This window comes from Peromyscus eremicus, chromosome 23 (assembly GCF_949786415.1).
Source record: "Peromyscus eremicus chromosome 23, PerEre_H2_v1, whole genome shotgun sequence".
Classification (NCBI taxonomy): Eukaryota; Metazoa; Chordata; class Mammalia; order Rodentia; family Cricetidae; genus Peromyscus; species Peromyscus eremicus.
In genome coordinates this window covers 11,488,188-11,510,114 of record NC_081438.1, presented here as the reverse complement: position 1 = coordinate 11,510,114, position 21,927 = coordinate 11,488,188, and the positions used below count along the sequence as shown (strand labels likewise).

At 51.3% G+C, this 21,927-nt stretch overlaps 1 protein-coding gene across 1 annotated transcript in view; it reads right to left on the bottom strand.

Moving 5' to 3' along the window:
- Nucleotides 1-3,846: 3,846 nt before the first annotated feature.
- Nucleotides 3,847-21,927, bottom strand: part of Hectd4 (HECT domain E3 ubiquitin protein ligase 4) — a 164,259-nt gene continuing 146,178 nt past the window's right edge. The window contains exons 57-70 of the mRNA XM_059249761.1: nucleotides 21,040-21,263; nucleotides 20,798-20,949; nucleotides 18,790-18,896; nucleotides 18,107-18,230; nucleotides 15,453-15,643; nucleotides 14,453-14,599; nucleotides 13,588-13,707; nucleotides 12,969-13,124; nucleotides 10,947-11,050; nucleotides 10,554-10,775; nucleotides 6,020-6,183; nucleotides 5,319-5,514; nucleotides 4,961-5,183; nucleotides 3,847-4,162 (exon numbers count right to left, since the gene is read on the bottom strand). Of these exons, the coding sequence (XP_059105744.1) occupies nucleotides 4,026-4,162; nucleotides 4,961-5,183; nucleotides 5,319-5,514; nucleotides 6,020-6,183; nucleotides 10,554-10,775; nucleotides 10,947-11,050; nucleotides 12,969-13,124; nucleotides 13,588-13,707; nucleotides 14,453-14,599; nucleotides 15,453-15,643; nucleotides 18,107-18,230; nucleotides 18,790-18,896; nucleotides 20,798-20,949; nucleotides 21,040-21,263 (2,267 nt within the window). The 3' untranslated portion in view covers nucleotides 3,847-4,025. The remainder of the gene's footprint in view (nucleotides 4,163-4,960; nucleotides 5,184-5,318; nucleotides 5,515-6,019; nucleotides 6,184-10,553; nucleotides 10,776-10,946; nucleotides 11,051-12,968; nucleotides 13,125-13,587; nucleotides 13,708-14,452; nucleotides 14,600-15,452; nucleotides 15,644-18,106; nucleotides 18,231-18,789; nucleotides 18,897-20,797; nucleotides 20,950-21,039; nucleotides 21,264-21,927) is intronic.

Genomic DNA, 21,927 nt, shown 5'->3' with positions numbered 1-21,927 from the left:
GTAGCGTGTAAACCTGGCTCTTGCAGTTTGGCTTGGCTAGGATTAGAATTTTCTAGGTTACAAGGTCTCCAGACTGACACAAAGCTGATTTTCTCCCGGGAAGCTCTGTATTCTAGGATTGGAAGTCCATCCTGTATGTGGCCTGTGCTGCTTCCATCTAGAGAGCGCCCCCTGCTGGAGCTTTCTGGACTCATGTAGGCAGTGTTGGCCTTTCCTCACAGAACCCCAACTACTGCTGCACTCCTGGACTGATCCTAACAATTTTTTTTTTTTTTTTTTTTTGGTTTTTCGAGACAGGGTTTCTCTGTGTACCTTTGCACCTTTCCTGGGACTCACTTGGTAGCCCAGGCTGGCCTCGAACTCACAGAGATCCGCCTGGCTCTGCCTCCCGAGTGCTGGGATTAAAGGCGTGCATCACCACTGCCCGGCCTAACAATTTTTAAGTGTCCCTTTGTCTTTTTGTCCCTTTTGTCTTTTCACCCTTAAGCTGCTTCGATGCCAATCTTCAGAGCCTGTCTTCTGTCCTCTCGGGTCTGTTTCTGGGTTGTGGATGTCTTGTGTCTGTTGTCTACTTCCTGCTTAGACTCTCAGCACGGCAGGATGGGCACCCTAAAGCAGCTCCAGCAGCCTTCACTATGACAGTCATCGGGCACTTGCCCCGAAGCCTGTACTCTGCAGGTCTTTCTTTTAGGACAGTTGAAAGCCCCACCCCCATCTACTTGAAGTTCTGTTGTTTTCTCCTGGTACAGAGACACACACACCCCTTCTTTCTTTTCTCTCTCTGTTTTTTGAGACAGTTTCTCTACATAGCCCTGGCTGTCTGGGGAAGAGAGATCCGCCTGCCTCTGCCTCTCAAGTGCTGGGATTAAAGGTATGAGCCACTTTGCTTGGCCACATTCCTTTTTAAAACTGAAACAGAAAACAGCATGAGTCCTATGAATATTTCCTTCAGCTCAGTCATTTCCATGAGCTGGCCTTTAAAGAAATTGTAAGTTAAGATCAACCACCTCACAGATTTTTCATTGTTCTGTAGAGAAGATGTGTGGCCCTGGTTCCCCTGTCTTTCGATCCTCATAGTGGAGCCTCCCTGCAGGTAGGCCTGTGCACACCCGCACTGGCTTCTTTTTGGGACCAATGCCTCAGGAGTTTGAGGTGTTGCAGGTGGGTTGCTTCATTTTGCTCTTACAGACCTCACCTTGCTCGCTGGGCTGTTGTCTGTGGAGTCTCTCAAGTGGATCTTGAACATGCATCCCTCCCTACTGGTTTTCTACCCAGTAGAGCTGCTGTGGATCCATGGTGCAAAGCCCCTAAAACCTTCAGGGCCACACTGCATGGCCCAGACCACGTAGGTATCTCCACCCTCGGGTGCTGCAGAATGCCTCTGTGTCCCAGCAATACTCTCCTGCTGGGGGCATCTCCGGCACTGGGTGAGGAGCCTTCTGACTGTACTTGTAAGATACTGCAGAGCGGGGAGTCCTCGCTATGCTGGAGTGTGAGCAGAACAGTGAGTGCGTGCTGGCTTGTGCTGTTTCCAGTGACAGGATAGGAAGGATCAGCTGCTTGGCTGGCACCCACCTGGGTCCTTTCTGTCCCAGTGATGAAGATGTATTTAGTGTCTGGGTGAGGAGGACGTGGAGCAGCAGGAGGGAACAAGCAGGTCTAGATGCCACTCTGAGGAGGACTGTGAAACAGCCAAACACTTCCGGAGGAACAGTTGGCTCTGAGAAGGCCCCGTGCCAGGCTCCAGAGCGCAGATGAGCTGTCAGGGCAGAGCAGGTAGCACATGCAGGGCCAGGCTGAGGTTGGACTGTGGTTCTCCCTTTCCATGTAGAAAGCGCAGACCGAGGGGTTTCATGGGATAGGAGGAGGCTGTTCATAAGCTAATGGAGTAGGAATCACACCAAGTGCAGAGAGACCCTGCTAACTACAAATGTTAACTCCTAGTCACTTGTGACTAAATTAGGGATCAGAGCCATCTAGCAGTGCCGGCCTGTGAGCTTACTCAGCAAGAGGACATGATCACACACACTTAGGATCAATGAGTTAGATGAAGGTTATTTATTGGTGTGACTTTTTCCTGTAGTGAGCTTCCTTTACACAGCATAGTGTAAATAGCATCAGACTGAATGGGAGTCTGTTAATGCAATCATAAATAATTATAATAAATATACATCAAGTAACTTTACAGCGCACACTGTTCAGGGCCAAGGCTGGGATCTGTCTGGACCTCAGTGTGCTCTCTAGGAGAAGCAGCTGAGTTAGCAGCAGATATCTCACTCACAGCTCTCATCTAATCAAGGAATGGGCCAACAGAAGCTTCCAGAACCCCTCTTGGGGAGGTAGCTGACAGAATCCCAAGTCCATTCATGGGAAGAGGATTGAAGGGAACCAAGAACTTGAAGGTACGGGACGAAAACCCACTTTAGTAAATTCAGAGGCTCCTTCCTTCTGTAGAATGGAGTCAGGATCCTTGAGGTCGCTGGGGGTGGTCCCAAGCAGCGGCCACTATCTTCTGTGGGAGCAGGGCTTGCTCGGGCACTCACCTCCAAGTGAGTGCTGCAGCCCAGTGACTGGCGTGGTCATCACACTGAGCTGGGTGTATCTCTTCCTTGGGTGGGGTTGGGGGGGGGTGTCTTTTCTGTAATGGTCCTCAACTCATTTCCTAAGCGTACCAGGGAGGAGATGGATGCTGGCAGGCCAGCCCTAAAGCTTGCACACCTTCCAGCAGGCCAGGTGCTGTGGAGAGAGGAGCGTACCCTCCTCAGGACTTGTGTGTGCACAATATCATACAATAGTTACAGCACCGCCGTTCTGGGACAACTGGCAAGGCCCAAATGACAGTGTCCAACAGGTGGCATGTGCTGTTCTGAACAAAGTACCATTGGACAAAGACTTATTTGGGGCGCGGATGCACTGGGGTGGGGGTGAGTCTGCAGGCAGCTCAGCCCTGGCGTACACACACACTTGGGGTGTGACGGGTGCTGGGCAGGCCAGCCAGGACACAGAGGAATCCCCTGTAGTCTCCGTCTGGGTCACTGATGCAGCCCTCATCGGGCAGAGCACCTCAGTCTTTAAAGACGCGTTGTAACCCTTCCCTGGGCTCCTTACAGCACTGTGCTGAGGAAGGGCCGTCTGAGCACAGAGTAGAGCAGGCTTGAATCATGTGCTTTCCTGTGCAGTTGTAGAAAAGGCCCATTCCACACTATCCCTCCAGCTCCGCTGTCTTCAACTCCAGCCACCAGGAGGTACCCAACCTGTCTCTATGAACTAAGGCCTGGAGTAGCCCCTGGGTATCTGCTCCTGAGGAGTCCTCAGGGGAAACTCAGCCCAGGGACCCAGAAGAGACAGGGGGCAGATAGGGCTGCCTGGACGGGAGGAGACAAGGGGCCTCTGTGGGGTTTTTCCTGGAAAAAAAAAAAAACAACAACAAACAAAAAAACCAAGGCCAGAAACACACAGTAAAGCAGGAAGGTTAACACATGAGCTCCCTGTGTGTCTCCTGAATGTTTGAGCACTGGCTCAACCATTTCAAGATGGAAGGAGGGAGGCCTGCAGAAGGTGCCTCTGGGAGAGATGCCAGCTCAGGGCAGGAGGGCAGGACTGGCCACACACATTTGTGGAGACACTCTGTAGAGAGAACAGGACACTTCGTGTGGCTGAGGTCATCTCACCCCCAGTTTTCCACTGGTGGCTCTGTGGTGAGGAACCAGTTGGAACCTTGTGGCATCAGAATCTGGTAGCCACTGAGGACAGTGTCCAGGAAGATCAAATTAGACACAAACTGTCTGGGCACTAAACTACCCTACAAATGTACCACACACGGGCAGCAAAGGAACAGGCCTCACGAAACGGACACATACAAAAGGTGTCTTCCAGGTGGCCCTGGGACACGGACCAAAGTTCAGAAAAGCAAAGTATCGCCAGCTCCTCACTCGGGGCCCTGGAGGGATGTGCCTGCACTGACAGGCTTCCCAAGCCAGCAGAATGGTGCCTTGGTGATAGCCTAATCTTCCGGTTCACTCCCATCAGCCACTTAGGGGGTCTTCACGGTAGTGAATGGCACAGCGCAGCTTCTCCAGCATGATCTCCAGGGAGGAGTACTGGGGAAGCTTGATCATGAACATGCAGGTCTCCACTCGGATGTAGCGCGAGTCTGGGGGACCTACAGAAGACACAACACCCACGTTTGAGCATTGGAGACAGGCTGGCCTCTTGGGCACCCACTTGTGTATCTAGCAAATGCTCTGTGTGTGTGTGTGTGTGTGTGTGTGTGTGTGTGTGTGTGTGTAGTGTTCCACATGTCATCAGAGGATAACTTGCAGGAGTTGGTTCTCTCCACCACGTGGGACCCAGGGATAGAATTCAAGTCAGGCTTGAGCCATCTTGCTGGTCCCTGACCAGCCTGTCTTCCTTCCTTCCTTGCCTCCTTTCCAAATGTGGATTCCGTGAGTCAAACTCCTACTTTCCTCATAAGTACGGTGGTAAAAATCCCCACCTGTCACACTAGGGGTTGATTCCCCACCAGGGAGGCAAAGTCATTAATATATTATTATACACCTATAATCCCAGCACTTGGGAGGTCTGAGGCAGGAGGATTAGAAGTTCAAGGTCATCCTTAACTACCTAAGATGCTGTCAAAAAACAAAACAGAAATGATCTTTCTGCATTTCAAAGTTTAGAAACTAGGGGTGTGTCTCAGAGGTAGTCTCCCTAGCTCATGGGAGTCACTGACTTTAATCTCTAGCAGAACTGAAAATAAAATAATGGTAAGACATTGACAAGCCATGGCTCCTTGGCTTCTTTTAAAATGCTGGATCCTGTGCAGCATCAGGGCTGAATGGCAATGGAGCTCTCTAAGCCTCCCCGTTCATGTATGAGTCCTGGTGTGTGGGGTCCTGGTCACTGTTCTCCACAAGGACCTAAGTGTCCCATCTGGAACAGGAGCTGGGAAGGGCAATACCTGCTGTGCCATCTGGAGGGGCAATCTTCATGGGGTACGGTGGCACATGGGCTGTGTCAGGGCCCCCATCCTTGCAAGGGCAGGTGAAGGGGATGCGCTCCTGGTTGCAGGCGAACTTGATGAACTTGCATAGTTCCTCCTGGGTGAACGTCTCCAGAGCCCCCCAGAAGAGCTCGATGTGCTGATCTGTCTCCATCAGCCCGACCTGGTACATGGTGTGAGCCTGGGGAAGAAAGGCCCAGGTGTGAGCAGGCCTGGCCCAATCCCAGGCAGGTGGGGCACGGGGTGTGTGTGGGTCAGAGCACAGAGCAGCTGTGGTAAAGGCAGAGTGCTGAGCCAGGCCTGAAGGGCTGCCTACCTTCAGGAACTCTAGGTTGATGTATGGGAGACCACAGGTACGCAATTCCATCTCCAGTGGGCTGAGAGTGGTGAGCAACTGCAGGGGGATGATGGAGCCTAGGCCAGCACGCACAGCTGTCACGCACTCCATGTTCTGTAGCTCCCGCAGCCGCAGGCTCCGGATGGCTGCTGCGTAGATATCCTTGTTCTCCCACCTGCTGGGTTGAAGGTCACCAGTGAGGGCTGGGGGAGTGACGGCATGGCTCCTGGGCCCAAGGGCCACAACTACGCAGGCGCAGGCGGTTGAGCCCTGGCCTCATGGCTCACCTTTCTCCTTCAGAGCTGCTGTTGCCTTAAGGTAGTGAGTGGTCTCTCAACCATCCTAACACTGGGACCCTTCAATACAGTTCCTCACGGTGGTGACCCCCCAACCATAACATTATTCTCGTTGCTACTTCATAACTGTAATTTTGCTACTGTCATGAATTGTAATGTAAATATTTGATATGCAGGATATCTGATATGGGACCTGTGTGAAAGGACTGCTTGACCTCCAAAGGGGTCATGACCCACAGGCTGAGAACCATCTCCTTAAGGGAAGTCCTTAAGCCAAAGGTAATTTTTTCTTCATGCCTAGTATCCTACCTCCTCTCTTAGCTCTCCCCTGGAAACAACCCCCTCTCACTGGAGTGGTTCACCCCCTCCATGTCCCACACTCACGCCACAGGGATGTGCCGACCATGGCTGCACAGCTCCACCTCCTCGCCAGTCATGGTCAGGTAGGTGAACCGGCAGCAGGGCTTGGGACCTTCAGGGCTCTCGGTGGCCAGGTGCTGGGAGGCGATCTCGGCGCACAAGGCCTCCAGCTCGCTCTCGTCGTTGATCTGTAGTGCACAGGCAGGGTAAGGCTGACTACTGCTCTGCTGCCAGGTCCCCGGCAGCGGGACTGTCTTCCAGCTGGCCAGCAGTGGCCAGAGTTCCCACTAGGTCAGGGTTGTGCCTGCAGCAGAGGGCAGCTCTCTCCCCTGTGTGGGTCTGATCCTTGCTGCTCACTTGCAGAGACCGCTGCCACTGTGTTAGCAGTTGGAGGCAAGACCTTGCTAAGCTGCCTTCCTTGATGTATAGCCCAGATAGCCCTGAACTCATCATCCTCCCAACAGCCTCCCAAGTAACTAGGATTGAAGACCTGCTTCAGACACCTGGCCTAAGACGGATTGATTTATGTTTTTGGTGTGGTTACTGTCTGGAACAGGGCCTCAGTATGGCCTTGAATGTCCTGTGAAGATGGAGATGATCTTGAACTCTTGATTCTTTTGCTTCCACCTCCAAAGCACCAGGGTTCTGGCCTGTGCTTCTGTGTGTGTTTTGCGTGCATCTTTGTCTGTACATGCATGCAGTGCCCAGAAAGAGCACACAGGCCAGAAGATGGCACCAGATCCCGAGACTGGAGTTACTGATGGTTGTGAGCTGGGAAATGAATCCAGGACCTCTGGAGGGGCAGCCAGTGCTCTTACCCACTGAGCCATCTGCTCAGCCCTGGACACACTGCCTTTTAAAAATTACTTTTATTTATTTATGTGTGTGCATGGAGTGGGAGAAGGGAGAACACATGTGTAGTACTACAGTGAACATGTGGAGGTCAGAGGACAACTGGGAAGAGTCAGTTCTCTCCATCCACCACGTGGGTCTGAGCCATGAACTCAAGTCTGAGCCATCCCAGGGGCCATGAGACTGACATTTATTTATTTGTTTTTTGGACAGATTCTCATCATGTAGCCCTGAATGGTCTAGAACTTGCTATGCAGATCAAGCTGTGCTTGAATTCATAGAGATCTGCCTGCCTCTGAGTACTGGGAATAAAGGTGTGTGCCATCTTGTCTGATGTGAAACTGATACTTGATGACATCATTTGAACTCCGTGATTCAGCCCTGCCTGAAGTCAAGCTTTTATATTTTTTCCCCATGATTAAAATTTTTTTAATGTGTATGGGTGTTTTGCCTACGTGTACCATGTGCATGCAGGAACCTACAGAAGTCAGAAGAGGGCGCTGGATCTCCTAAAACTGAAGTTGCAGATGGTTGTGAGCTGACACAGGGTGCCAGGAATCAAACCTATGTCCTCTGGAAGAACAGCCAATGTTCTTAACCCCTGAGCCATCTCCCCATCCCCTTTCCATGAATTTCAATAATTTTAAATTCAGATTTACTTATTGGGGGGGGCACTTGATGACAAGCACCTTTCCCTTTTAAGCCATCTTGCCAGCCAGTATATCCGTGACTTCCCACGTTCCGCCGACACCCCCCCCCCCACAAAGGGTTTTTCTGTGTAGCCCTGACTGTCCTGCAACTTACTCTGTAGACCATGCTGGCCTCAAATGGATGCACCTGTTCCTCTCTTCTAAGTGCTGGATTAAAGGCCTATGCTACCACGGTCTGGCATCCATGACTCTTGAGAGTGGACATTTTTGCTTTCGTAATGTTCTTTAGTTGGTTGGAGCTGGGCTTTCTGTCACTTGCAACCAGAGAGTTCTGACTTAATTCTCTCTCAAGAAGATGTACATCCTGGGCTACAAGGGACATGACAAGAGCTGACCCAAGGGAGCCAGCCTACAGTTCAAGGCAGTGACAGTGGGGTTAGGGTCAGAGCCTATCATCCATCCTCAGCAGTATCACCAACCGAGTACTGAACAACCTGCGAGCATTGGCTCTTTCTACCGCCTAGGTTCTGGAGATCAAACGCAGATGGTCAGGCTTGGTGGCAAGTGCCCTTAGCCACTAGGCCATCTCACAAGCCCAAGAGAGAATGCTTCTTCATGAGAGGCACCAGTATTTCTCTGTGGTCTGCCTAGCTTGGACAGCATCACTTGCCTGGCCCCTTGCTCCGACTTAGAGCACTGGGGTGCCTTCTGGGAGCACTGCCTAGTAGCCACACTGTTAGTGTTTGAATGTTAGTCACCAGGGAGTGGTACACCATTTGAGAAGGATTAGGAGGTTTGGACTTTTTGGAGGAAGTGTGTCTTGGGGGAAGAGGGAGTTTTAGTTTCAAAAGCTCAGGTTAGGCCCAGTTCTGTCTCTCCGCCTGTGAATGAGGATGTAGCTCTTAGCTACCTCTCCAGCACCATATGCCTGTCTGATTCCTGCCATGATGATAATGAACTAAGCCTCTGAAACTGTAAGCAAGGCCCCAGCTAAATGCTGTGTTTTATGAGCTGCCTTGGTCATGGTGGCTGCGGTAGTTTGAATGTAAGTGGCCCCCATAATCTCATAAGGAGTGGCACTATTAGGAGGTGTGGATTTGCTGGAGTCACTTTGGGGGTGGGCTTTGAGGTTTTCCTGTTGTTAGTTTTTTTGGCTCTTTTGGGAGGCTCGCCACCCAGCTCCCAAGTAAATCACATAGAAGCTTATTCTTACTTATGAATGCCTGGTCTTAGCTTAGCTTAGTTTCTTGCCAGCTTTCCTTAATTTAAATTATCCCATCTACCTTTGACCTCTGGGCTTTTCCCATTCTCTTACTTCTGTAAATCTTACTTTTTCCTCTGTGGCTTGCTGTGTAGCTAGCTGGGTGACTGGCCCCTGGAGTTGTCCTCCTCCTCCTCTGGCTGCTAGATCTTAGATCTCTCCTCCTAGCTTTCTCCTTCTATATATTCTCTCTGCCTGCCAGCCCTGCCTAGCCTTTCTCCTGCCTTGCTATTGGCTCTTTATTAGACCATCAGGGGTTTTACACAGGCACAGTAACACAGCTTCACAGAGTTAAACAAATGCAACATAAACAAAAGTAACACACCTTAAAATATTCTACTACAGTTTTCTATGCTCAGGATACTACCCAGTGTCTCAGTGGACTACCTGTTGCCTGAAAGATGTAGGCCTCTCAGCTACGCCTCCAGCACCCTGTCTGCCTGCATGCTGCTACGATCCCTGTCATGATGATAATGGACTGAACCTCTGAAACTGTAAGCGAGCCATCTAAATTAAATGTTTTCCTTATAAGAGTTGCCATGGTCCTGGCGTCTCTTCACAGCAATAGAAACCCCAACTAAGACAGTGTCTCTTGACAAGAATAGAACAGTGGCTAAGACACACATACACTCCCAGCCCACAGTGGCTATACTCCTTGGGCCTGTCAGATAATTCCAGGGTTCCTGGTTTGTTTTTGTTGTTGTTGTTGTTTTTGTTTTTCAAGCCAGGGTTTTTTTTTTTTTGTTTGTTTGTTTTGTTTTTTTTGGTGCAGTCCTGGCTGTCCTGGGACTCACTCTGTAGCCCAGGCTGGCCTCGAACCTGCCTCCACCTGCCTCTGCCTCCTGAGTGCTGGGATTAAATCTTGCGCCAACAGGCCAATGGTCCTGTTTTTACGCAGACTGACAGCCAGGGCTTTGTTGCCCCTCCAGTGGAGGCTGAGGGAACAACAAACCACTTGCTCTTGAGGTGTCTCACAGGCTGACAAGGTGGCAGAGGTAGAACCAGAATCAGCTCAAACATTCTCAGTCAAGGTCCTGTAGAGCACAGCCCTGGCAGGCCTCAGACACACACCTCGTCCTGTGTCAGCAAGGCGGGGAGCTGGAGGGAGAAGTAGCTGGAAGCCCCTTCCCCACTCTCTCAAGTCTTGCAGGTGAGGACAGCCTGGCTTCCCTGGCAGCTCTGCACCTTACCCCGTCACCTCTCCCAGATACTCTTCCCTTGGTGCTGGAAGACTGGAAGGAAGCCCTCAGTGTGCTGTGTACACAGGGACATGGTGGCTCTGTAGAACCAATGAGACTCTCCAGTGACGCCACAGGCCTAGCTACAGCCAAACACTGGTCACCTCCTGTAGGAGGGCTATGGCCGACCACCATGTGTTCCGAGAGGGCAAAGGGAGGTAAGAATGCCACCTCCACAAGTCCCTGCTGTCTGCATGGGCCCCATGCTCACCTCTTGTCCCTTTCAGAGCCCTCAAACAGCTCAACATTGAAACCCAACCTGGTGTGTGCGCACACGCACACACACACACACACACACACACACACACCTGATCTTTAAGCTGCCTGGAACGTTTCATTGTATCCTTGATTACGGACATGGTAAACTGGCCCCATAGAGTGGCAGCATCATCCATCTGCTTCTGTCAGCTGCATGGGATACCAGAGGCTCTGCCCCCTGAGACAAGCCTTCTGTGGAGAATCCCAGTCCCCTTTCCCTAGGAACTTGGGTCTTTATGGGGTGCTAGACCAGATGACCCTGGGGCCCTGCTGTCCCCGAACAATGTGCCTTCACTCACACTCTCAAACTTCTTGACGTAATTGTAGGTGAGGATGTCTGCTTCCTGCAGGTCCTGGTCAGGGTCAAGGGGCTCACCAACCAGTGTCTTCCAGAAGGAGGGCAGCAGGTCCAGGGGGAGAGGCACATCTGCACGGATGGCAATCCCCAGCAGCTGGCCTAGGAAGTGCAGCAGCTGTTCCTCCCCGTAGGTGATGGGGCTTGGCGTCAGGATGTACTTGCCCTGCAAGAGCGAGGTCAGGTCACCTCCGAGCATGTGTCCATGCAGGAGGGAAGCTGCTGTGAGGATATACCCAGTTCCCATGCTCAGTCAGCTGGGCATCAAAGCTGCCCCATGGCCAGGGAGGTCTGTGGAGAGGGCCCAGGCCCACAAGGACACCTGCCCCTGCCTTACCTTGTTCTTGTTGACAGCAGAGCTGGGGCACAGCAGGAGCAATGACAGTGAGGAACTCTGCAGCTCCTTACACACCTGCCACAGGAAGTGACGGAAGGAGCCACCTGCAGGGCAGACAGACCATCAGGTCTCAGCACTGGCTGAGCTCCCCGGAAAGCACTTCCTCCATACAACCATGTGCTGGGACTGCAAGGTCAACTCACTGCCAACCCTACAGTGTGTGGAAAGAAGTCTTGCCTGTGTGAGTGTGGAGGCCTGAGGTTGAGTCTGCTGAGCTGCTGGCCCCAGCTCTCTACAAAGGTACCTGTGCCCAGGCTTCTTTGTCTCCTGTCACACAGGGGAAGAAACGGAAACTCACGTCTGAAGAGTAAATGAGGCCAGTGCCAGTCCCAGCGTGGCTTAACTGTGTCAGTGTCCCCAGCCTCCTGAGGGGTTGCTTCTGTCCGTGCTGCCTCTTACCATCTCTCAGAGCTGCCCTGGCTCAGTGAATACACAGGAGGATGGCCAGATGTGGCAGCCTCGTAGACACCTGGGACCCCTCTGTCCCCTCCCACTTAGAATGCTCCTGCTGGCACCCAAGGGTCAGCAGGCTGCAGGTGGTTCAAGACATTGTAGGTTGGGTGTGGCCTTGGGGAGGCCCAGTCTGGGGCAGGTCAAGGCCTGAGAGGCAGGGGCCTGGTTTAGGCTGGAACCAGTGGTCAGCAGGGTCTCAGCTTGGAGCTGCAGCTGCCTGGCCAGCTGTGGGGATACTGCCGAGCTTTCTGGAGTTCAGGTTCCCGTCTGTGCGATGGTAAGATGCTGGTCTTGCAGCAAGGTATGAAGCCTACACCTGGCACTCAGGGACACAGCTGCTCACTGAGGCAGGGGACTATCTAAAGGGTTCCCTGGCCGAGGCTGCTAGTGTGTCCATGGGTCAGAACAGAGGGAAATGAGGGGCAGGAGGGTTCTTCACTCACTCACAACAGGCAAAAGTTCCAAACATGACTGACAGGGCCAAGAGACATCTCGGCTGTTCACACTCATTGCCAATGAGTGTCATGAAGCTGGGTACCACTTTAATGGAGGGACCCCAATGTCTATGTCTCATGGGCAACTTGAACTTTGGGCTCAAGCAGCTGCTTAGCTGTGCCTCTCGCTAGGAAAGGTGTGTGGGTGGGACTAGTGTGCTAAGAAGGGTACAGTCTCCACACCTGGAGAGACTGACCAAATTCCCAAACTAGTGCAGGCACCCACTTCCCATGTGGCTGTGACAGGAAAAGTCAATGGAGGCTAATCTGACTTCCATAGCCCAGGGTGGTGAGGATATGACATTTACTTTTTTTTTTTTTTTTTTTTTTTTATAAGATTTATTTATTTATTATGTACACAGAAGAGGGCGCCAGATCTCATTATGAATGGTTGTGAGCCACCATGTGGGTGCTGGAAATTGAACTCGGGACCTCTGGAAGAGCAGTCGGTGCTCTTAACCTCTGAGCTATCTCTCCAGCCCTTACTTTTTTTTTTAGTTTGTATTGGAATTGAGCCTAAGACCTCATAAAAGTGCTCAACAATTGAGCCATACCTCCAGTCCTCTCCACTCAATCCCTCTCTACCCCCATCTCTCTACACCCCATCTCTCCACACCCCCATCTCTTCATCCCCATCTCTCCACTCCGTCTCTCTCCACTCAGTCTCTCTATACCCCCCAGTCCTCTCTACTCCCGTCACTTTGAGCCTCCAGCCTCACTATATCCCTAGCTGCCGTCTACACTCCTGGCTCCTACATGCCCAGCTCTTTCCATCTGAGTCCTCTCCACCTGCAACCCTCCTTTTCCCTACTTTTTATATTTGGAGAAAGGTTTCGCTAAATTGTCCAGGTTGGTCTTGAACTCGTTCTGTTCCCCTAAACTGGTCTTCAACTTGTGATGTTCCTGCCTCAGTCCCCCAAATGACTGGGGTGACAGGGCTCTCCTGGGATTTCAGTCGTGTCCCCCCACCCCCCACCCCGTCTGTGCATCTGCACCCCACCCAAGAGCCACTTACTGGTGCCATGAACCTCCTCCCCAGTGAAGCGGATGTTGAAGGCATATGTGGGGTCACCACCACTGGCCAGCTTGACACAGAGCTGAGAAGATGGCACGGAGGCCAGCTGCCGGGCAGCCTGGCAGAAGTAGGAGTTTTCCGAGGCTTTGATTTCCCCTGGAAGAGGAAGGGAACAGATCATAAGCTCGGTGGCCACGCCATGCCTCTTCACTAGGAGACTCAAGCCTGGTCAGCCCAAGCCAGCCTTTCTTCCCTCTGTGCATATGTGGTACTTTGGCAGCCAACCTAGAGGCTCTCAGAGGCTTTTCCCCAAAATTCCCACCTAGCTCCTCCCCCTTGAGTCCTTCATGTCTGTTTCTGGGCTACACCAACCCTGTCCTTAACTATAGAACCAGGACACGTTCCCACTTAGACTGACTTCTGCACCCTCCTACAGCCTGAGAGGAGAAGCACCGGGACAGGAAGGCTAAGCACCCTGCTTGGCCCTCCCTGGAGCATCAGGACCTAGTACACAGACAGAGGCAGCCCGAAGAGCAAGGGCTGGGACTGCGCGGCCACTCTCCACGCCCTTTCTGGGGGTTTCAGGGCCAGCTTGTCTAAGCACTGCAGCCTGTCCTACCTCCCACAATTTCCAGTGGGTCCAAGGTGATCTCGGGTGCTGCATGGTCAGCTGTCCTCTGCACAGTGGCATTTAGAACCCGATTCATCACAGTCACCTTTGTGTCGTAGAAGATCAGTCCTGAAGAGGGAAATGTGGGAGAGAGGTGGGATGTAGTTGCTTCTCCTCATTCCCAGTCACCCCTGCAACCCAGGGGAGGCCATGTTCACCCCTGAACCCTTTGGAAAGTCTTCTAGTTAGGCCCCTAGGTGTCACAGAAACACAAACAAGTGGGAGATAAACACACCATGTAAAATGCCATCTATTTTATGTGTGTGGTACAGGAACACACGTGTGCCTATGGGGAGGGCAGAGGTCAACATCAGGCATCTCTACTGGTGCTCATTTTATTTTTTGGGGTGTGTGTGTGTGTGTGTGTGTGTGTGTGTGTGTGTGTGTGTGTCCCTGTGTGGGTGTGTAAACATGCAGAAAGGCCAGAGAAGGATGCTGGTGTTCCCCTTTCACCGTTGGTCTTATTCCTTGAGATGGTCCTTCACTGAACCTGGTGTTCATTGATTCAGCTAGGCTGTCTGGCCAGTGAGCCCCCTGAACCCACCTGTCTCTGCCCCACCCTATCCATATGATGTGCTGTGCACAAACAAAGGATGGGACAGACAGCCTTGCACTAACTAGTTCCTGAGGGCGCCTTGGGCAGATGGCACCAACCTTATTTCTGAATGCTTTCAACTTTTACAGTTTTCTTTTTCAAGCTCAGGCTACTTTTGATTAGCTTCTCTTGGGAACCTGCTGCTTGACAGAGGCCTGCCTGCCAGCAGTGAGGGGTGGGCCTCCCGCTTGCTAGCACTAAGGGAGGCCCAGTACTGACCTTTTGCTTCCTTCAGCAGGGCAGCAATGCTGTGCGTGTACATGGGTGTCTGACGCAGCTCCACCAGGGGCAAGAAGAAGGTCTCCAGTGTGGTGTTGAGAGACTGGAGCAGTGCGAAGCGTAGGCGCAAGCTCTCGATAGGCACATCTGCAGGGAGAAGGTGGTCAGGGTGAGTGCCAGCCAAGCCAGACAGCGTCTGCTCCTAGGAAGGACAACTGGAGTGGGGTCGGGGCTCCCCTCCATTGGCTTTATCCTGGGAGCCTGGAAGAGCTGTGAGTGAGGGGCTCCCCAGGAACACAAGCCAGTACCAAGCAAATACAGGGGTGAGGCCCTAGGAATGCAAACTTTACCCCTATCCTTCCCTCAGGGTTGCATATGGTCTTAGAGTTTTTGTGGAGAAAGAACATAGGACCTTATGTATACCAGGCAATCATTCCGCTCCTGAGTTACACTCTCGGCCCTACTTGTTTCTGTTTTATAATTTAATAAACTTATTTATTTTACACCCTGACCACAGTTTCCCCTCCCTCCTCTCCTCCCATTCCTTCTTCCCACTTCTGTTCTCTCTCCTCCCCCATCCACTCCTCCTCTGTTTTTGCTCAGAAAGGCTCTGCCAGGGTGGTGCCTGTGTGCAGCCTTGCCTGGGCTCTGCCAGGGTGATGCCCGCGTGGAGTGGTGGCTCACTAGTGCTCTCTTGCTGTTCATTTCATAGTTTTAAGGAAAATGCACTGCCCTCCCTGATGGACAGTCCTTCTACTGCAGGTCAGCAGAGATCTGACCCTCTCACCTCACAGCAGCCTGACCTCAGTGGGCATGGTGGCAGGGATCTCTGTCTACTCTGAGCTCCTTACCCCACCTGGGCTTTGTTTTAATGAGCATTAAACAATTAAAACGGTTTAATGTGGCCAGAGTAAGAGCTCCCTCTTCCCTTTCAGTTGATGCACATGGGGAGCCCTAAGTATTTCTGCAGCAAGGGGGAGTAACCCTAGAAGCCACATACTTGAGAGACAGGCCATCCTGGGGTCTGTGGCATCAGCTGGGTCAAGATACACTTCGTGAGGGTGGAGCCGTGCTGGCGTGATAGCAAGATGACGACACAGCCTGTTGATGTACTGCACGAGAGCTACATCCATCTCCAGCGTCCACTTCCTGGAGGCCTTTTGTGCATGTCGGACATCGATGCAGGCACACCTGGGGCAGGACAGGGGAGGCACCCGGTAAGGCACTGTCGAGAGCCACATGTAACCCCTGCCTTTCAGGGATTTGGGGGAGGATCAGATTGCTCCTCATGAGGGAAAGCTCTTTCAAAGTACGTGATCAGGAGTGTGGGCATGGGGTAGCCTTGTGGGAAGTCTGGGAGCCCACATGCACAAGTGCTTCCCTCTTATGAGGCTGAGGTATGGGGTCCTCAGGAGACATGGGGACCACTCAGTGACCTGGGGTAAAAGCACACCCACTTCTGAGCCTGGGTTTACTTTTCCATAACATGAGCTCAGAATGGCATTGGTGTCTCCGTGTCACAAGAATTCAATGAGAGGTTGCCTGTAAAGCACACACCATGGTGCCTACTTCATCCACGTGTACTGGTTGGTGGTCAGCTACTGCTGGTACCAACACGGTTCCCCTCAACTAGGTGACCCCATTCCAGCATTTACTTGCACAGTGGTTAGGACAGACCAAGGTGTGCTCGAAAGGGCTTTACTGCAAGGCTGTAGTTGCAGTAACACTGGGTACAGCCTGCATGTCCATCCCTGGAAACTGCTGTCTCAACTGTGCTGTACCTAGCAATGGAACTCTGGGCAACCATGGGAATGACTGCATGGGACCCCATAACATCCATTGTGTGAAAAATTGGAAAACTCAAGACTGCTGACAACGTCTTCAACAGGGCTGAAGACACCAACCTCTAAACCACATGGGGAGAGATGGTTCCTGAATGTTATAAGCGGCTAACCCGGAGAGAACCACAGGGTGTCTCCTGTTTGTGGCTATAATCATCAGAACAGCTATGTGGTGAGTGTGCACATCCCTCTCACACAAACACAGAGCTGTCAGCTTGGGAAAGGCTGGGCTGCCTGCAGCCAGGGGTCATGTGCTAGGCTGGCCGTAGCATCTCAGGAGGGGTAGGAGGGTGCAGCATTTTTCTCTTTACACTAGAAGCCAACTCCGCCCCACGCAGGGGCTCAGACAGCCAAGGTCCTTCTCACTGGAGAGTTCTTGCCCAGCTCCCACTTGGTGGGATGAGCTGGCATTAGCTGTGGCTGTCCTTAGACCAGTCGGTGAAGAAAAGGGAGGCCCTTCCACTGTCACGCACAATGAATATTCACTATCGATTCCACTGATGGTCCCATTAGTCCCCTCCCACCTACAGTACAGCTCATAGTCCCAAAAGTCCCTCTAACCTAATTAATGTCTACAATAGTAAGCAGATTCCCTAATCAGGGTAGAGTGTAAACACAGTCCCCCAGGACCACAATGATGGGGTTGGGTTTCCCACATTTGGTAAAATTACAGGGGTCAGCATGTTCAGAAAGCAATGGATAAGCTGCAACCTGGAAAATGCACTCTGTGATCATGGGATTGCCTCTGCCAAGTAAGTCTCTGAAATCTGACAGCAACTTCTTTGTGGCTCAGCATGCCCAACTCTGGACAAGGCTGAGGGACCTGTGTATGGTTTAAAGTGGGGAGTCCCTCAGTTCTGAAGACTCCCCGCTTACTCGGGATTCACCTGTGGACAGGAGGGAGCCCTGTTCCTTGCAGAGTCCATGGGATCTGTCCAAGTCCTGCTTTGCTACCTTCACGGGAAGGGGAACAGTGGAGACCCAAGGCAATCTGAGGAAGACTTTAGAATAAGCCGTGTCCTTGTCACGGACTAAATTGTGTGCCCTAAATGCACTGTGATAATACTTGGAGAGATAATTAAGATAATTACAGAATTAAAGCTAAAGGAAATCGTGCAAGTGGACCCCAATTCAACAGGCCTGATATCTTGTTAAGGAAAAAGAGTAGAGCCAGGCATAGTGGCTAACGCCTTTATTTCCAGCACATAGGAGGCAGAGGCAGATGGATTTCTATGCCTTTAAGGCCAGCCTGGTTTATGTCGGGAGCTCTAGGACAGCCAGGGCTACATAGTAAGACACTGTCTCAAAAATAAAGGAAGAAAGGAAGGAAGGAAGGACGGATGGGAAGGAGGGAGGGGAGGAGGGAGAGAGGAAGGGAGGGAGGGAGGGAGGGAGGAAGAGAGGGAGGAAAGAAGGAAGGGAAAAGCAAGCAAGCAAGCAAGCAAGCAAGCAAGCAAGCAGAGATTAGGCCATGCAAGGACAGGGAAAGGCTGAATGAGATGATATAAGCAGGGTACCACATGCTGGTCACTGGGAGGCCCTAGTAGCCTCCAGAACTGCATGAAGAAGTGTCTGCTGTTTAAGCCATGGATGTAATGGCACCAAAAGTCAAGATTTGAAAGAAAAGAACAGCTTGTCTTCAAAGAGGTAAGAAAAAAATCACTTGACAATCATGTAAACTGAGGGAGCAGCTTCACAGGCCACAGTATCACAGACAGACAGAGCAGACCCTCAGCAGGACGACAGCTGAGACATCTGCCTGCCAAAAGCAGTTCTATCCCGGATTCAACGTAGAGCGAGGGCAGTTTCTCACCTCTCAAAATGAAGGTCATAGCCACAGGATAAGATCGCCCTCCAGACGCTGCGGATGTCTTGCTTGGCTCGGTCGATGACGAATTTGTGAAATCCTTCTAGAGTCAGGTACTTTTCCTCAGGAACTGAAGACACAGCACATGCATGCAGTCAGAGGCGGGAACAAGCGTGCAGTCATGGGGCGGGAAGCCTGCACACTGTGGCCTTTCACTGCCTTTCACTGCGGCCTCCTCTGCCTAGCTCCCCTCGCTGTGCCCCCAGTGTTAATCACAGTGTGACCCAGCCTCCCACCCAGGCTGTGCCATGGCTTTCCATCCCTTATTTCTCCAAGTCTCAGAAACACAAGGTTGACGCAGCAGGTCCTACACAGTGAAAGCTTTCTCTGTGCTCAAGATACCAGGAGGCTGGTTCACTGGTTCAGGCAAGTACCTTCTAGAACCTCAAGCAAATTCCCACACCTTTACTTTTCGGTTGTAACTATCCATTCTTCACCTTATTTTTTCCTCCCTTAAGCTGACGGCCACAATACTGGCAGTCAGGGATACTTCCCGCCATCTGCATAAACACTTCCCATCTCAACTGCAACTCAAATGAGCTGGGAGCATAAAGAGCTGGGTCATCCAGAGGGTGGAGCGGTCCAGGCAGGCCTTGGCCAAGAGGCTCTCCAGCCACGAACATACGCACCTTCTTGCTTTTTGGTGGGTGACTTTTCTGGATCCTTCTCATCTGGTTTGCTCTTCTCAGGTGACTTTGCCTTCACAGTCGGCTTCTTCTCACTTAATGCAGTCCTGCTACAGACCAAATCACTGCAGTTAGGATGTGCATGTCCACATCACCTCCCAACAGGCAACACAGAACCTCACACACCCCAACTATGGCACAGGGGTCACCTAGGGCTGAGTGGAAGGCTTTGTTCTGAGCACATTACAAAGACAAACCAATGCTTTAAGAAGTTAGAACTCCTGAAACTCTTTTCAAACATTTTCTATATATTCAGAGTGACATTGCTCAATAATGGAACCAGTAGCAAGACTAGCTACCTAAGATTAAATTAACTAAAACTGAGTAATTCACAAGCTCAGGTTCTCAGCTGCACTCACATTTTCAATGCTCCCGAGAGACCACAGGGCAGCGGTACCGAGCAGCACATGGACAGCACCGAGTGCTGTCAGCACTGGGGAGTCTGCAGGACAGGGCCATTTGCACACAGTGGGTTAATGAAAGGGTGGAGGATATCTCGGGTCACTCACACAACTCTTCTAGACACATCTGCCGTGCAAGGACTATCAGGACAGTGAGGATTTGAGTCATAAACTAAAGCTAGCCATGACAGGAAGTGCCAGCGATTCCTGGGCTGATGGAGGAGGATCACTAGTCTGAGCCTAGCTGAGGTTGCATAGTAAGACCCTGTTTTTTAAGACAGGGTCTCACATGGTATAAGTTGGAACACACTATGTAGCCAAGGCTGACCTTGAATCCTTGATCCTATCTCCATTCCCAAATGTTCAACCCCTGCCCTCACTAGTCTTAAGAAAATTATTTTAAGCCGGGCGGTGGTGGTGCATGTCTTTAATCCCAGCACTTGGTGCTCACACTGTGCACAGTAACCACATCTGCATATGAATATATTCACTAGTGTAGCCATAGACAGTTCTGGAAGGCTTCTAACACAATACAACAGTCTTGGGAAGGAAACTCTGAAGTTATCATTCATTCATTCATTCATTCATTCATTTATGCAGTACTGGCAAGTGAACCCAGAGCCTCATGCATACCAGGCAAATGTTCTACCACCAAGCTGCATTCCCAGCCCTAGTTATTTATTTATTCATTTATTTGAGACAGAGTTTCATTATGCAGCCTTGGCTGGCCTGGGACTTGCTATGTGTAACAAGCTAGCCTCAGACTCACAGAGATCCTATTGCCTCAGTTTACCAAGTGCTGGGATTTAAGGTGTGCACCACCAGGCCTGGCTATCCCCAGTCCTCTTGGCTTTTTGTTTTGAGACAGGCAATTTAGAGCTCATTCTCTGGTCAGGTAGGCCTTGAGCGTGTGATCTTTTTGCCTCCGCCTCTTCTGGATTTCATGCCAGTTAAGAAAATGATACGTACAGCTGGGCAGTGGTGGCATACGCCTTTAATCCCAGCACTCAGGAGGCAGATCTCTGAGAGTTTGAGGTCAGCCTGCTCTACAGAGTGAGATCCAGGACAGCCAGGGCTGTTACACAGAGAAACCCTGTCTTGAAAAATAAAAATTAAAAAAAAAAAAGAAAGAAAATGATACATGCATATAAATGAAAGGACCTGGGGTCCTGCACATGTTGAATGCACATTCTGCTACTGAGCTATGGTCCCAGCCCCAATCAGTCTTTCCCTCCATGCATTAAAAAAGCTTTCTAAAACAACTGCTTTATGTGTACGGATAAAGTATGACTTATTTGAAGTATACACTTGCGATGTTTCCTCAGTGCACACTGCCTGCCTGCCAGTCCACACGGTCCAGGATTTACTACCCTTGCAGGTGAGGTGAAATGGTAACTTGCAGTGGACGAGGTGGAGTACTAAAGGGACCTCAGCAGCAGAGCAGAAGACAGCTGGCGTGCCTGGCTGCCCCAGGGATGCCGCAGTCTCTCAGACACCTGCTGGAAGGCCATACCACAGCCACCCTCTTCCCAAGCTCCTTGGGCGTGCACCTGAGACTGCTGAGCACAGCTTTGTCCTTGGCAGGCGGCTTGGTGACGGGCCGCTTGGTGCTCACCACCTTTACGGGGTGCTGCTCCTTCCCGGCTTTGCTGTACTTGCTTTTATCCAGTTTAGGCTTGGGCACGCCATATTTCCTCAGGATCTGTGGAGCACACAAGTGGACAGGGGGAGTCTCAGGCCAGCCTAGAAGAGCAGCCAGGCTCAGCACAGAGACTATGTGGAGGGTGGCTACCTGTGTGAGCTGGTCCTCCAGCACCTTCTTTGGGGGCCGGACGTTGGTGAAGAAGAGGTGCAGGAGGTTGCCTGGGCTCTGGGAGTTGATCTGCTCTTTGCTAAGATAGATGTCAGAGACCCTGATGGGTTTCGCTGGTGTTAGGCTCAGCGTCTGCTCTGAGTGGGCGCAGCTTTTAAATATTTCTGTCAGGACCTCTCTGGCCCCAGGCACCAATTTCTCACCTGTTTCAAAAAAGGACAAGGCCAAATAATTTTCATAAACATACTATGCCAGGACACACCCTGCAAGCATCTTTTCTAGTAAATGTGTGTTTTGTTTTCAAAGACAAGGTCTCATGTAGGTGAGGCTGTTCTTCAATTTCTAATCCTCTTACCTGGCTAGCAACCACACGTTTAAATATTAATTAATGAGTGTGTGTGTGTGTGTGTGTGTGTGTGTGTGTGCGCGTGCGCGCGCATAAAAGAGGTATGTGTACCACATCATATGTGTTGAGTTGAGGACAACTTTGTAGAGGCAGTTTCCTCTCTTCAACATTATATGGGTTCAGGTTGGACTCAGGTAGCAAGGTTTTCACAGCAAATTCCTTCACTCACTGTCTACAACCACACATTTGTATAGGTAGATGATTGAGTAAATTAGGAGGAAATAGTTAGCTAGGTCCTCATCCTCAGGCATTCACCTTAGTTACATACCCAGACTTCCTTGCAGTGAGATGCAGCCCTCTGAGCATGTCCTCTGGGCCAGCCTGCTGAACTCTCTACAGCTGCCAGGAAGCGATAGCCTCCTAATCAGCTGCTGTGCTCTCAGGCCTACTTGCCCCAAAGCTAATCTTTAGTCTTTTTTTTTCTCATTTTTTAAAGGTGTGCACCACCATTCGGCCTGACT